Genomic DNA, 15,873 nt, shown 5'->3' with positions numbered 1-15,873 from the left:
TTAAGAAGAAAGAGAACAAAATAAAATAAACAATAAGTAGGGGTATCCTGAATATAACAATAATAAATATGAAAGTTGGGTGACATGTTCACTTATAAAAGCACTGTGTGCTAATAGGAAGTTGTTCTTCGTCTTAGAAGACCTAATTCGAACAGTGTAAGAGGGTTAGTGGATCCTGTACAGGTTCTAAATTCAACTCGACTCCCAAACAACTGGTCCACTAGCCCAATAGTTATCTTGGGCCAAAAAGACATATACATTATTCTATATCTATATAATAAAACAAAAGGAAAAATGACGACGGAGGTAAACATCTTTTTTTTAATAAAAGATATCGTCTTGAAGTCCTTCTCAAAATTTAAAATATAGTCCTTCTTAAAAATAAAATAACATAATTGAAGAAAAAAAATAATCGTGTTCATAGAAAAACATAACTAATTTAAGAAAAAAAAATAACTAATTTAAGAAAAAAGTAAAAAAGTGGGAAGACCAAAGGGTGGGGAACTTTAAAAAGGGAAAATAATTGTTTCTTCTTTTCTCTCTATTTCTTAAACTACTTTTCAGATCTTCCTCTTCTTCTTGTTCTTCTCTCTCCAACATGGATCATATGTTCATTTCTTAAAGTTACAAACATTAAATTCGGTGATGGATGTAATCCATTTGTTGGTGATTTTATATGTTTAAGGAATGGAAGTATGGATAAAGATGTAAGTGAGACATTAAAGAAGATTCAATATCGTCGAATTCTACGATGAACAATTCAAGAAGATTGAAGATGAAATTACAAGTCAAGAGAAGAGAACTATCAAGATTTCACTTTTATTAGTTTAATATTTTTATTGTAATTTTCTTTTTGTCGACCTTTAGGGTCTTTAACTCTCGATCTATAGGATCTTTGTGTCTGTATCTAGTCAATTCTTTTCCCTTCATGAGGCACTTTGCATTTGAAAGTATGTAACTCTCATGAAGTTTTCAGAGAGGAATAAGAATTCTACCATGTACTTTGTGATGTTCACTAATGAATGAAAGTATGGTTTTGATCAAGAAAATTTATCTCAAGGGTTAAAAAAAGAAACTAAGGTATCTCTTAATAAAATAATAATTAATTTAAGAAAAAGAAACAAAAGAAAATAATACCAAAAAATTAGGGTATCCAAAACATAGCAATATTAAATACGGAAAATCGGGTGACACATTTGGATAGAGCGCCTAAACAATACTATGGGCTAACTCTAGAAACACTGGGTTAGAATTTCGTCACATTTGATTAAAACAACTGTTCGTGCCCTAGTCTATTATAATAACACAAACATTCAAGTATTCAATTTTGTATTTTTAATTTCAACTGTCATGTTCTTCATGACACATATCACGTTGAAATGTCGGTCGGAGTATGCAAGGCCGGGGAAACTTTAGAGAGAACAAGTACTACACATTCTTCGGTCAGGATATGTATCAGGCGTATTGACAATTATTTCACTATGTTTGGCAATGGCATAGCAATAATAAAAATATAATACTAAAAGATACTACAAGTCAAAGTTTACTCCACACCTACACGAAATCAATGGTCTCCTCCTCAAATCAACTCTTTTTAACTCTCTTTGTGAACACTTGATGGATGATTGATTACTGTTTATACGAGTTTACTCCTTGTTTCAGTCCCATTTTAGAGGAACTCCAATGTAGGGGTCCGGGCTCCCAATTTTGGAAGCTCCTTAATCTTGGGAACCCCTTATTTTTTTCGACTCCAATGTCGAGCTCACAACAGGGACTCCCAAATCTAATTTTCAATTGTTGTAATTAAAATTCATACATAATTAGAACAACTAAAATAAAATTTTAAAAATAAATTAAAATTAAAAATCCTATTGACCCAGTCTTCCATCAATTTCTTATGAATAACACATTGTGCAGGAGACATGTTTGAATTATCTTTGTTCATCAATTCTAACCCTATTTGCATCAAGGACAGAAATATCGAAATATTTCGGTCGAAAAATCTGAAATATTTTGTTTTTTGAGATTAGGTGCACGAAATGGAGCATACAAATGTTTCCTATAAAATTTCGTCCAAAAAAATCGAGATCTATAGAAATTTCGAAATAGCTCAGAGATTTTGAAAGATTAAAGAAAAACTCAGTTAATTCACCATTTTTTCTTATTTTATTCATCGTATGTTCTTGATATTTTTCTTCTTATCTCCTTGATTTATATGATTTCAGATTTTAAGGTGATCGTAGAGGTGAAGAAGAAAAATGGGTTAGTGTTTCAGATGGGGAAAAAGGAGAAGAAGGGGTTGCGGCTGAAGAAGAAGAGGAAGAATATAAAAATTATGGTTTAAAAAGTATAAGTCTAAAAGCACATCCAGAAAATGTGTTATTGGCACCCCTTTCTCACTGTCCCTATGACTACGTGGGTGCCAGTAACAGTTTGTAGGGGTGCTCTGGAATCTTCAATCTAATTATTATTTAACCCCTAAAACATTTCTGAAGTGAATATAGTCCCTCAAATGAACAGAATGGTTAAAATTTGATAATACTTATCCCATAAACTAACTATTTTTGGGTTATTAGAGGTGAATAAGTCATATTAGCCCTCTAACTTCTATTTTATTGCATATTAGGTCTCTAAAATACTAACCGTTCATACTAAATAAACGTTAATAAAGATAATAAAATTTCGGCAGATTTCTAAGATTTCCACACAGACCGAAACGTTTCCACTTTTAGACTGGCCGAAATTTCCATCAAAACCGAAATTTCATTCCTTGATTGAATCCACCCGTTTTCAGCATTTTGACATTGAATGTCTATATTTTTGCTTTGCAAATCTATATTTTTTACTTTGCGACGTTATGGAATCTTAAATAAAGTTATCTCTAGACTCATGACTCACGATTCTCTCTTTCAATACTCAGTAGTTGTAGAACTTTCACCACTTTTGGCTCTATTATTTTCCTTGCTTGTTTTATTCCAAGTGGTCTTTGCTCGGTTGTAAAGGAAGACGTCTTAGTCGAAAGAAGGTTTTCTTTTGTTTGATGAAGATTGAGATAAATTTGATGACCATTTAGGAGGTCTTTCAAAATTTTATAACATGAATTATTCTAACTTAAAAGTTTTCACCCATTGTTTTGTTTAAACAATTCATGTGCAGACTTCGACTACAAAATAGAAAATTTAAAGTTCATAAAGTTGTCAATAATAAAAAATAAAGGCACTATGCTAAACAAAATAGTAATATCAGTAGTAATTACCTGACCATTATCATTTTCTTCTCCTTTTGGGATTCTTTGCAACAATGCCAAATGAACATAAAACTTTAAACACTGCTTGTTAATCTCACTCCTTTTCGGATCATGATTTTAGTTTGTACGTTCGTTGAAGTGTTCGGCAATTTTGTTCCAAAAAGTACCTCATCTTTGATCATTTCCAATAACTGTATCGGTGGCAATATGTAAATAAACCTTAATTGATAGAGAAATAGTCGATGAAGGGAGAAATGAAGAAAGTGATGGAAGATATATTGGGGTGGATGCCCTATTTAGGGGATCCACCAAAATCCTATCGTTGGGAGGCATCCACCTCAATTAGGGGCGGGAATCGGTCCGGACCGGTCGGTATCGGACTCTAACTTCATCGAACCGGTCGACTCGGACATAAACTGTTGGTGACCACCTATTTACTCGGGCGGACTCGGACGGTCACTCTCAAGAATTCTTTGTCCATTGACCGTCCAAGACCGTTTATTTTACCGGTCCAGTCGGACACCGGACGGTCTCGGTCCGGACTTTCCAATAAATTTACTTAATTCAGAACTTTATTTTTATTACCACAAACAAAATTACTTACAAATGAAGATGTTTAGCCAAGAAATCAAAAGTAAATATAAAAAAGAAAAAACACAGTGGATCATCATTTGACAAGATATAATTAAGCCATGCACTAATGTTTGGTCTTCCAGAGGACTATATGACTATAGCCAACGATCATCATATATTCATATGTCTATAAAATTCAACGGTCAACTTCTAAAAATGAGGACAGTTTAGTCGGTCAACCTATTCGGTCACTCGTACCGATCGGTCAGCGGTCGGTCCTTCGACATAGAATTTTGACCGTGACCGTCCGCCAATTCTTTCGGGCCGGTCGGACACTGACCGTTATGACCATCGGGTGTCCATGGACACTTTTTATCTCGGTCGAACGGGTCGGATAACGGTCTTCCGGATCTTTTTTCCACCCCTAACCTCAATATTATCGTTGGGGATTCCCAACAGTAGGATTTTGGAGCTAGTAGTCCGGGAGGATGGGGTTCTGGGTAGAGGTCCAAGGGGATGGGACCCCATCGGTAGGATTTTGGAGTTGGGAGCCCGAGGGGATGAGGTTCCGGGTAGAGGTCCAATAGGATGGGTTGGAGCTCCCAAGTTTGAGCCCATGCACCTAGGTTCGTGGACTTGCTCGTAGACTATAGAAAGACAGAAAGAACGAGAGGAGCTGAAGTAGAGAAAACAAATTGAAGAAGGAAGATTAGGGCTTTTGTTGTACAGTGGGGTTTGAGAGAGAGAGAGATTGATTCAGAATGTTGTGGCTTCCAGATGATTTGATCATGACTATCCTTAAAAGGTTACCTGCTAAATACCTCTTACAAATTAGGTTAGTATGTAGGAGCTGGTGCAATTTTATTAGGAACCCTAGTTTTGTTAAAATGCATCTTAATCATACTATTCAGGAACACAATTTTAATCTCATGATTGATTGTTATTCAATTAATAAAGGTCATGTAGTTTGCTCAACAAATTCTTCATCACTTGACAAATTTGTAGAAATCAATAATTACCCATTCAATACAAATGCCACCACCTCCATTAGAAAAAATTATCATCTTTTTGTTTTTGGTTCTTGTAATGGTTTGCTTTTCATTACAACATCTTGGTCTATCACTTGGCTTTGGAACCCAATTACAAATGAATACAAGGAAATGCCACCACTTCCATTACATAACCCTAATTTTCCTTCCGATTTCGATCTATGTTGTAATAATAGTTTTGGGCTTGGTTTTGATTCTAAGACTGATGATTACAAGGCGGTTAAACTTGTTGGATACTATAATGATTATGGTATTGATGTCTCTGTCTATTCATTAAGTTCCAATTCATGGAAAACTCTTGAAGGTATTCCATATGAACTTAGTGAAAGACAGGGGAATGGGGTGTTTGTTAACGAATGTTTGCATTGGATAGCAACTCCAATTGGAAAATCCAAACCTTTTTTTGTTGTAATTTCTATTGATATGAGCACGGAGAGATTCGACGAATTACTACCACCTGAAGATCTGGATGACAAGTTGGAGTTGATTGATTTGAGTGTGTTGGATGGGTGTATTTGCTTAGTTCTTAATGTTCCTACGATTAGTACAGAGGTATGGGTTATGAAGGAATATGGAGTGAGACAGTCTTGGACTAAGCTTTTCACCGTTGACAAACAAAAACTTGGTAAATCCTTTAACTACTTGATTCTATTACACTCTTTGAAGAATGGTGATATTTTATTTGAGATGGATCGGAAAACCCTTGTTTTGTATAACCCCAATCATGAGAATTTTAGAGTTTTGAGTAATGAGCATCGGATATTCAACACACCATATACTTACTATGAGAGTTTAGTTTCACTTAACTCGGGTACTTTTGTTGGGCAAGAACAAACAATTTAAGCAATTGAGCGCAGGAAGATGGTTAAGGAATGCCTTGGGAGGTAATTTATGTAAATCTCATCTTTGTTATACTAATCTTGTTGTTTCTCAATCCAATAATTTAGCTAGATTCATGCTTAGGAATGTTGGGCACGTCTGTGAGCTATCTGCTGTGAAGTCCTATGAAAATAATTTCACAAATTTTTGTCTGTATCACCATGGAAACAAATGGGCATCCTTCTCTTCTTACGGCTTGCAAGATCTTTCATTCTTTTTGGACGTCAGTATTAGTTTATAGAATAATACTCTGTTCGGATCCATAATGTCTCGAGATGTCAGGATTAGAGAGATCTGGTGTATAATATGTTAGGATCATAAAATACTACTCTAGGCCAACGTCTTTGGTTTATAATATAATAATTGTTGATTAGAGAGCACACATTGTTTTTGTTCCGTTTTATGATTTTATCGTCATTTTGGTCTTTTACTTGTGTGTATCAGTAATTTGTTACTTGAAATTGATTCATATCACATTTCTCTCATTTGCAGATGTCATTACACAGTGCTTTAACATGAATTACAGACAATCATGCAAGGTTTAGACACGAGATTCTCCCAAGCTGTTTGATTAAGTTTGAAGGTTTTACTGAATCTCCGAAACACAGATCTTATTAGAGATGAAATTATTCACAAACCATTTCGTTATTTTGGTGTTCATGAGAAAGTAACAGTTACAGAGAGGTTTTGTTTCTTGATTTAATTTTAAATCTTTTACATCCAATTAGAGGCTTTGTTTCATCTCTATCTACCATTTTTCTGTTTTACAAACGATCACTGATTCAAGAGAGAAAGGGAAGAATAGATAGATCATATCAGATCTGTGATTATCTTCTTATTTTTTGATCTCTTTTTTGCGATCACTATCTGTAATCGAGTTCGAGAGAGAGAGAGAGAGAGAGAGAGAGAGAGATGACCTGAAGGCGACGTTCTGCGCCCTACCGACATATGAAATAATTAAAAGTGGGGTTATTTGGTTTCAAAACACAAAGAAAATAGATATAACTCTCACCATGTTACGCCTCCTCACATGTTCAAGTAGTGTGTTCGGTGCCTCAATCGTGGTGGTGGTGGTGGTGGTGGTGGTGGTGTGGAGATTGGAAGCATATGGATGTGAATAAGTATTTTCAATAATAATTAGTATAATAAATTTCATAACTTTTAAGGTCTTCTCATTCTCGATCTTGATGATATTTTCATTGTACGACCTTTGAAGTCTTTCATTTAGTCTTGTTTGTTGGTCAAAATTTCCTATAAAGTTTTTACTTTGTTAAAAAAAATTATTGATTTTCTTAAGTCTTCTGCTGTAACCGATCTGAAACGAATATTGAATTTTAACCAAACAGAATGCAAATATTTGAGCTTTCAACAAAAAGAAGAACACAAATAGAGTCCTCGACCAAATTTCCAATTATAGTCTACAAATAAGTGTTCTTTTAGGTCAAGCAATACAAATTTATCTAACGCCAATAGACGACCATTTACCAGTAAAATACGGTATCACAGGATAGTATGAAATCATCTATAAATCTTTTTGAGTAAAGTGAATAATCTCCAATATTTTACTATTTTCATAAATTTACAATTAAAAAATATTACAAGTAATAAGAAATAATTACAATATTGTAATAAAATAAAAATGTTTAATTTCCATTCTGCTTTCATGTTGTGACCAACTCATCCTTTAGAACCCTATTATAAGAAATTCAATTTCAACCCCCCAAACTAACAGAATCATCACTTGTATAGTTGGATTACCTTTCCACATTCTAGTTCTGTCATTTTGTCACTCTCTCTCTCTCTAAACCAGAATCAATTGGAGAACCTCCTTCTACTAGAAGATGCTCCAACTTGAATCTTCAAAATCATCTTAAGAAATTCTTCTTATCTTCCATTTTTTAATCTCAAATCAATGCTGCTCAAAAGACTGTTATTTTCCTCTAATCTTTCTCCCAATTTGATTCTAAAATCAGCAGAACAAATTGTGAGAAATCATACTTCAACTACAACTACCCATTTCGAAACTTTGCTTAAAGATCAATGTAAGTCTGGTAATCTTAAGCTTGGTGATGCTTTAAATTACTTTGATAAAATGGTTTTAATGAACCCATTGCCATCTAAAAATGTATTCAATCTTCTATTAAGTTATGTTGCTAAACTGAAATGCCATTCAGATACTATTTCATTGTACAAGAAAATGAATTTGCTTGGAATTGAAGTTGGTTTCATTACATTGAATATTCTGATTAATTGTTATTGTCAATTAAATCAAGTTGATTATGGGTTTTGTTTGTTGGGTGAAATTTTGAAGAGGGGTTATGATCCTGATCGATTTACTTTTGGTACTTTGATTAAGGGTTTGTGCCAAGAAGAGAAGATTACTCTTGCACTTCAACTGTTCGACAAAATGACTGAGAGAGGTATTCGTCCTGATGGCATTACTTGTGGAGTTCTTATTAGTGGGCTTTGTAAAATTGGTGAAGTTGGTCTTGCTCTTGAGTTGCACAAGAAGATGGGGAAATGGAATTGCAAAGCTAATATTGTTACTTATAGTGTGATTATAGATACTTTATGTAAAAGTGGTTTACTTGATCAAGCTTTGAATCTCTTCAAAGAAATGATTAATGATCCTACCATTGTTCCTGATGTGGTTGTTTATAGTTCTCTGATTAATGGACTCTGCATTTCAGGCAGATTAAGTGAAGCCATAAACCTATTCGATAAACTAGCTAGTCAAGGAGTTTCGGCAAATCTAGTCACTTATAATACTCTCATCCATGGTCTATGTCAAAATGGTATGTGGGTAGAAGCGAGAAAATATTTCGATGAAATGGTGCACCGAGGTATTTCCCCCACTTTAGTGACATTTACAATACTTATAGATGCTTTCTGTAAAGACGGGAAGCTGAAAGAAGCTAGTGAGGTACTCGACTTGATGATTAAGTTGGGGAATGAACCTAATATACTTACTTATAATTCTCTAATTCGGGGGTTGTGTCATTATGGTAGGTGGAGCGATGTAAGAAGGTATTTAAATGAAATGATCGATCGAGGGATCTTACCGACATTTGTAACATACACAATCTTAATGGATTCCCTATGTAAAGAAGGGAATGTGGAAGAAGCTTATGAAATATTTGAACATGTAATTAAGTCGGGCAAGGAACCTAATAAGTATACTTACAATATTATTATCAATGGTTTAGGGTCGATCGGTCGACTAGAGGAGGCGGTTAATTTGTTCAATTCAATGGCAGATAAGGGCCTTGAACACGACTTTTATAGCTACACGGCGTTGATCAATGGATACTGCAAAAGTTGCAAAGTGGATAAAGCTATGAAGTTGCTTAAGAAAATGGATGAAAAGGGTTTTAAGCCATCAAAAACCACTTATGGGATGATAATGACTGCACTCTATCAAAGTGGAAAAGTTAAAACTGCACAAAAAATGTTTGATGAAATGCAATCTAATGGTGGATCTCCAGACATAGTTACATATGGTATAGTTTTGGATGGTCTCTGCAAGAATCGACATATTGACGAAGCTTTGGAATTATTCGAGTCTTTCGGGAGTATTGGTCTTAAACCTAATATTGAAATTTATAGTATGCTTATTGACGGGTTATTGAAGGTTGGAGATTTTGAAAATGGAGAGAGATTATTCAATGAAATATCTGAGAAAGGGTTAGTGCCTAATGTTGTTACATATAGTATAATGATCAATGGTTTTTGCAAGAAGCGAATGTCATTTGAGGCTAACAAATTGCTCGTCGAGATGAAAGAGAAGGGTTGCTTACCAAATCTTGTCACTTATGATACCATCATTCAGGGCTTTCTTCGAGAAAATGAGGTTGATAAAGCAATTCAACTACTTCGAGAAATGCGTGAAAGAAAATTTTCGCCGACAGATGCCCTAATTGCCTTGTTGACAAACTCGCTCTCGATCGAGCAGCTAAAAAATCTGCCATTGTTAGCTAAAAATTAAATCATTGAGGCAGGACACTGTTGTTGTAACATAATAATACTTCATGATGAACAAGATGCCGATAGAAATCATTGTTTTTATTTAATACTAATTGTTTTTTTAGTTCAAAACCTATCCGAGAAATAATGAAGCTATTTGGTTCATGCATTTGTTTTCTTGATGAGTAACCAACCCCTCAAGCTAAAAGGATTCTGAAGAACTTTATTAATAAACTAGGTGAAACATGAAGAAATAACAAGTGAAGATCTCTCACTAGAAGCACAACCAGACAGATTAAGCTGCAACTTGCACCCAAATTTGATGCTCTTTCTCTGCAAGCTACTACGACATAGTTTCCAATCCAATCGTGGTGCTCGTAAGCTTATAAAAGCTGGACAAAGCCGGTGGTTAGGCGGATGCCTCAATGTTCGTGATTTTTTTTTTGTTGAAATCTCCTCAATGTTCGTGATGGTGCAATAAATCTGTGAATCAACCTCATGGAGGAGGTGAGGGAGGGGCAGACAAAAGCATGCTAGACCTTCGGTGTTATCTTAGGGGAAGCCCACCGAAGTAGTTCAGGCAGGGATGAGGAAACGCAAAAATTAGTTCATGCCACGACGACCTGTATGGAAGAACACTTTTGCTAATGCATTTCTGCTGATAATGAAGAAGAAACGAGATAAGAATCAACCAGAGAATGACAAATTGCTCGAGTGGGACATCAGGCATAAGGGTACTAAGACAATTTTCATTTCATCCTTGTAGTTCCTCATCTTGCCCAATAAATTCGAAAGGATTTGCCATTGGTTGGATTGGCGGCAACCTAACAAGCAAGTGGCCTTCTCTCACATTCCTTTCAGTATGCCGCCCCTCAAACGCACAGAGGATTTCTTTTTAACTGGGTTGCTTTCTAGCGTACCAACACACTAGATTACAATCAAGATACAAGATATTTCCATGTTGACCTCCTATAGTGGAGTGTCCGTGCCCAATCCGAATCACAGAAACCTTGACAGAACTTAACTAATTTTTCTTTTGCAAGATGCCACATATGATGCCACTCGGTTATGTTTTTTTCGCTTTTCTAGACGGGTGATACGAGCAAGGTTTTAGATGTTACAAACAAAGAGTAATTACACGTAAGAAAAAAGCTCCCCATATGACAGGCCTTTCTTCTTCGTCCTAGCCCGATGAGTGCCGATGCCCCCCAAATCTAACGCCCCCACCCCTCAATCTGACACCCCGTAAGCCTATTCCCCGAAAGCCAGGTCCTCGTATTTAAATTTTTATTCAGGTGTATGGCTTGGCAGAAAAACCGAACCCTAGGGTTTAAAGAAATACTCAAGAATTAGGAAGTTCATTTCGACCAAATAGATTGAAATCAGTCCCTCTCCCTCTCTTCCCGTAGCCGTAGGCGGAACTACAAGTAGACTATCCGTGGCTATAGCCAGGGTTAGTTCCGTTATATTTTCAAGAGGGTAGGGTTAATTTCGTATTTTTAGCCAGGGGTTCAATTTTTTTTTTACTGAAAGGGAAAAAGCTTTGGAAGAAAAATAGACGAGAGAGAGAAGGAGCGGTGGTGACCTTGAGAGAGGAATTCGTTTATCCGAGAGAGAAGGAGCCGTGATCGAAGACGAAGCCTGTTCATCATCTTTCTCTAATCTCTAATTCTTTATCATCTCGTTCTTCCCTCTTACTTTATCACCTTCTCTAAAAATCACTAGGGTTTAAAGTTAAAATTCAAAGTGAAATTTAGGGTTCTTCATCTTCTCACTAATAAACAAAAACAAAATCAACTAATCAAGGAATACAAAGCTTTGTTATCTACCATCTAGGTAAGTGATATGTTTTCCCTCTTGTTTTTTTAATTCTTTCTAAAGCTTCTAATATTTCAATATCAATTTTTTTGAGTAATTAGGTTATTGACTTTGATCTTAGGATTTCCTTTTTTTTTTTTTTTTTTTTATTAAAAGTCCAAATACTTCTAAAATCCTTTTTTTTTCTTAGGATTTATTATGCTTGGAAAACTTCCCAGCATATATGGTTATGGTTGTGGGGGTTTGAACTTTCTTAAAACTGGTTTGGGGAAAAATTAATCCAGAAATGAGGATGTGAAAACCCTAGTTAAGTAGTTCATATATATTCTAATAGCCTATTATTAGTATTGATGTGTTAATAGAAAATTTCTTTGTAATATAATTGTAAGAATAGTGTTCATCTTATTTGTAAAGGATTAGTGTGTGTTTGATTGATATAAACACCACACATTATCTTCTTTATTTATGTGGTTCTCTTGAAGTTCGTCACAGATGATGTTTTAGGTTTGAATGTCTCTCCTATAGGCTATACACTTGAACATCGAAATTGTGCGGTAATATTTACTTCAGATTACAACCCGCCCCTGTATGAAGTCCAAGTTTTGCCTGTGCCCTAGATTTCAAAAACCAATATGATTTGGTCACAGTAAGTTATCAATGCTGCTTCACAATCTGCCACATCTGATATAGTTGATTGTAGGCTCTAGACATAAAACTCAAGATTTTTATATTACTTTAGTTTCTAATTCCATGAAAAAATGAATCCTAGGTTTTATATCCAGTTACCTTTTCTCTTTCTTCTATTGATGATTTTGAACTTGTATTTGGTCCTTGTGAACTAAATTTGTATAAGTGCTTCAAAGTTATTTCTGAGTTTTTGCTGTCATCTTCAGTTTAGTTTGTGAGACACGTTTACAGAATCACTCATTCAGTTTAGCAAATACTAGTATCTTGATGATGCCACTATGGATAAGAAATCATTAAGTTGAAATATGATATCTAAGTAGAGCTAGAGAAGAGCCATTTTAGAATTTAGATTAACACTCTAGTACTACACTTTGATGTATAGATGTTTTCTAAGTTTCATGGTATTTTGCTATTTTTCAGAGAACTTGTTAGATCTCACACAAAATCTGCAAAGTCGACGTTTGAGCCTCAATCAAAGATCAATTGTCTTGGAACGAATACAATTGTTGGTTCTTCTTGTGAAATTCTATCTTGAAGAAGATTCAATGTTCTTTCTAAGCTTAATTGAGCATACATTGAGGTTACCTCCTAATCTCCTCAGGCTTCCACTTCCAGAAGCAATAAAGGGAGAGCTTGAGACTTTGTTTTTGGATAAAGTAAGAACTATTTATTTGATTGTTATTCTTAGAATTATATTGTCTTATTGATTGATCGGATTTTGCAATGTTTAATGAACAATTAATTATGTCAATGAAGGTTATTCCAAATTTGGGGCTATGCATCTCTGTCTACGACATTAGATCCATTAAAGGTGGTTTCATCTTTGCTGGAGATGGTGGTTCGACTTACACGGTATCTTAAATATGCTTTAGATAAATATGATGTTATACTTAACTTTTTAATGAACTCTTATATTATCGATGTCTATATATTTGACAATCGAAGATTATTAGGACTTCTTCAAATTACAATATTTATGGTTGGGATGGATATCTAGAAAGATGAGAGTTGTTTTTAGTGTCATAGCTTATCAAAGTCTATGGTATTGCGAGTTTTATCATGTTTTTGGTATATGAATTCATTTTTTTTTTTTTGCAGGTAAATTTTCGGTTAATCATGTTTCGTCCTTTCGTAGGAGAGGTTCTTTCTGGGAAGGTTCAAGGATCAGATGCTAATGGTTTAAGATGTATGTTGCTGACTATTTTTCCGCATTCTTGTGAACTATATGAAACTTTAATGGCCATATGAACTCTGAAATAAGTGTGAATATCTTATTATCTCTTTTCTGTGATTGTGATTCTTAATGAGTTGATGTTGCGATAATTTAGACCTAGTTTCATAATCTTTGGCAGTGTCTCTCGGTTTCTTTAAAGACATTTTCGTACCTATTCATCTTCTGCCAAGCCCAAATAAGTTGTAAGGATTCTCACCTAGTATTGCATGAGATTTCATCGGAAAACTTACTCTAGAAATTGTTTAACATTGCTTATAATTCCCCTTATTTGAACACTATCTATCTACTTGTTCTTATTGAAAACGCAGTGAAGATGGTAGATGGAAATGGCAATATCAGGAAGACGTAGAACTTATTGTAGAACACGATGAAGAGGTATGACCCTTTTCTAAGAATCTTAGGGAATTGACAATACTTGTATAATCCTCTGTTTCTAGCTACAATGAAACAATGACATTTCTCTGTCGAAATGCAGATTCGATTTAAGATTGACAACATTTCATATCCTCCCGTTCCGGTCGAACAAAAGCCAGATGAAAAGGCATTTGCTCCCATGGTGATTAATGTAAGTTTCTGCATCATTAAGCTCTAACTTTTAAGTTAACATTTCCTAAGCACAATTCACATTACCCATGGAGGAATTTCACTACATTTCGCATTGACTTCGCTTCCTTGACTTTGTATCGACTTCTTGTTATTAAAACCGTTATCTGAAACTTGTTACTCGATTTTGCGTCAGCTTAAGAAATTCCCTTGTACCGTTGTGAAATATGAACTTCGCTACATTGTTCTTTGCACTGAGTATTTCAAAGAGCTTTCTCTCTCTCTCTAACTGTGTTCCTTTGTGATGGGTTTTGCAGGCGACGATTGATTTTGATGGTTTGGGTCCACTTTCTTGGTGGATCTAGTGCAGAGGAAAGCTTTTTTAGTATTATACGATGATAACTCTCTTTCTGTCTCTTTCCTGATCTTATCGTAGATGTACAAATCTCAGCATGTTGCTGCTACAAATTCTCGGTGATATCTTCATTGTAGGTCCAGTTCAGTAAGCAGGCGTTGTTCATTTGCATTCATCAAGATCCGAAAACTACCCGTAGTTGTATTTTATGCAAGTATAGTTCTTTAGGGTTTTTCATGGTATTCAATATAACAGCAAAATAGATAGTCTAAGTAAATGAAACACATTTTAGAATTCAATTGATAGATTGGATTGCAATACTGTTTTGAGAGATCTCTTGATATAAGAGCTATGACCAACCTTCAAAAAAAAAAAAAAAAGAGCTATGACCAAAATACAAATTTGTGACTTCGAGCCATCTTTTGATTTTGACATCTATAGCTTATTAAGAAGAAATTTTAATGTTTCTTTTAGGATATTGACTACCATAGTCATTACAAAGGTGTTGATGCGTCACTACGATGTGACAAGCACGACAATTGTAGAAATTAAATCCTTATAAAAGCGGATTTAAAAATTAAACTATTTACCAAAGTTCATATAAAAAATTGGCATAAAGTCGATCTAACTACTTTTATTGGCACTCAAGTTCAATAATCTTTTATTTACACTTTCATGAGATCGAACTTGAGACTTTTGTATTCAGAGTAGATTTACTACTGACTGGGATAACAATTGTTGGCAAATTTAAAGGTTTTGGCACCCATTCTTGCGAAAGCTCCCTAACCACATCCATAATGGGATGTCATTGTATAATCGATACTTACTGAAATCTTGTTTTTGTGTTTGTTATGATCGGGTAAATATCACATGGTCTCGGTGGGCTACGATGGATTGTTATAAGAATAGCAAGAATGATGCTATCCTAGGAGGTAATCCCTCCCAGCCCAATCTCGGCGTGCTTACGTGGCACGCCACCCGGGCATAACATGACACATTGTCAACTGTTTTAGTTTGAATTCGGTTATTTTGTTTTGAGTCCCTCAAATTTTGGTAGTTTAGGATTAAATAACCCTAAATCTAGGCGATGAAAAATACTTAAGAGTTCCTTCATCTAATGGCCAACGTCTTTTCCCTAATTTGAAGTGGGTTTTTTTTTTCTTTTTCTTTTGGGCTTCCTAACTATCTACAAACAGGTAAAAATGTATAAGCATCCATCGGGCTTGCCCTATCGGGCTCGAGTGTGGGCGGGAGGTCGGGCAAAGACTTCAACCCGAGCTCGCCCTCCAAATCTCAGCGGGCCGGGCGGGTTCTATCCGCGACGGGTAGCGGGTATCCATGGTCAAATATGGGCTCGGGTACTCGTGGGCGGATTCGGACTCGCGGATAATATTCCCATCCCTAGTCATAAGAGATCTTGTTGTTAGTCATCAAGAAACACAAAGTCGGTCGCGATAGTTTGTTGTTTCATAGCGTGCCAACACACTAGATTACAATCAAGAGAACAATATATTCCAATGTTAGC

General features: G+C 35.2%; 3 protein-coding genes across 10 annotated transcripts; all 3 read left to right on the top strand.

Annotated features, from left to right (window-relative positions):
* Window positions 1-4,490: 4,490 nt before the first annotated feature.
* Window positions 4,491-6,472, top strand: LOC147570208 (F-box protein CPR1-like). Of its 2 annotated transcripts, none has more exons than XM_086656754.1 (2): window positions 4,491-5,753; window positions 6,241-6,472. In XM_086656754.1, exon 1 carries the CDS (start codon window positions 4,582-4,584, stop codon window positions 5,710-5,712), a length of 1,131 nt encoding a protein of 376 aa, XP_086512880.1. In that variant the 5' UTR covers window positions 4,491-4,581; the 3' UTR covers window positions 5,713-5,753; window positions 6,241-6,472. The 2 variants fall into 2 exon arrangements, with proteins under 2 accessions (XP_086512880.1, XP_086512881.1); XM_086656755.1 differs by lacking the exon at window positions 6,241-6,472 and adding an exon at window positions 5,833-5,899.
* Window positions 6,473-7,512: 1,040 nt separating this feature from the next.
* LOC147570207 (uncharacterized) lies at window positions 7,513-9,880 on the top strand. 3 transcript variants are annotated; one of them, XM_086656753.1, is made up of 2 exons: window positions 7,513-8,671; window positions 8,758-9,880. In XM_086656753.1, exons 1-2 carry the CDS (start codon window positions 7,661-7,663, stop codon window positions 8,785-8,787), a joined length of 1,041 nt encoding a protein of 346 aa, XP_086512879.1. In that variant the 5' UTR covers window positions 7,513-7,660; the 3' UTR covers window positions 8,788-9,880. The 3 variants fall into 3 exon arrangements, with proteins under 3 accessions (XP_086512879.1, XP_086512877.1, XP_086512878.1); XM_086656752.1 differs by having other exon boundaries at window positions 7,526-7,790; window positions 8,105-9,880; XM_086656751.1 differs by having other exon boundaries at window positions 7,521-9,880.
* A 690-nt stretch (window positions 9,881-10,570) lies between these two features.
* Window positions 10,571-14,666, top strand: LOC147570206 (uncharacterized). Of its 5 annotated transcripts, none has more exons than XM_086656758.1 (8): window positions 10,571-11,138; window positions 12,566-12,872; window positions 12,973-13,068; window positions 13,315-13,402; window positions 13,569-13,632; window positions 13,759-13,825; window positions 13,926-14,015; window positions 14,311-14,666. In XM_086656758.1, exons 2-8 carry the CDS (start codon window positions 12,591-12,593, stop codon window positions 14,356-14,358), a joined length of 735 nt encoding a protein of 244 aa, XP_086512884.1. In that variant the 5' UTR covers window positions 10,571-11,138; window positions 12,566-12,590; the 3' UTR covers window positions 14,359-14,666. The 5 variants fall into 5 exon arrangements, with proteins under 5 accessions (XP_086512884.1, XP_086512883.1, XP_086512882.1 ...); XM_086656757.1 differs by having other exon boundaries at window positions 10,799-11,122; window positions 12,559-12,872; XM_086656756.1 differs by having other exon boundaries at window positions 10,852-11,570; window positions 12,611-12,872.
* The last annotated feature ends 1,207 nt before the right edge of the window (window positions 14,667-15,873 follow it).

The sequence above is a fragment of the Eschscholzia californica genome, unplaced genomic scaffold (genome assembly GCF_041429995.1).
Source record: "Eschscholzia californica isolate CP2 unplaced genomic scaffold, dmEscCali1.0.p SCAF_1, whole genome shotgun sequence".
NCBI lineage: Eukaryota > Viridiplantae > Streptophyta > Magnoliopsida > Ranunculales > Papaveraceae > Eschscholzia > Eschscholzia californica.
The sequence above is the reverse complement of the archived record's forward strand: the minus strand, read 5'-3'. Positions and strand labels throughout refer to the sequence as shown.

Bases quoted from the DNA above. Each gene is read 5' to 3' on its own strand.
- LOC147570207 (XM_086656751.1), top strand. From the start codon at position 7,661: ATGCTGCTCAAAAGACTGTTATTTTCCTCTAATCTTTCTCCCAATTTG.
- LOC147570206 (XM_086656758.1), top strand. From the start codon at position 12,591: ATGTATAGATGTTTTCTAAGTTTCATGGTATTTTGCTATTTTTCAGAG. The intron at 12,873-12,972 runs GTAAGAACTATT...ATGTCAATGAAG, and splicing joins AGACTTTGTTTTTGGATAAA to GTTATTCCAAATTTGGGGCT. The intron at 14,016-14,310 runs GTAAGTTTCTGC...TGGGTTTTGCAG, and splicing joins TTGCTCCCATGGTGATTAAT to GCGACGATTGATTTTGATGG.
- LOC147570208 (XM_086656754.1), top strand. From the start codon at position 4,582: ATGTTGTGGCTTCCAGATGATTTGATCATGACTATCCTTAAAAGGTTA.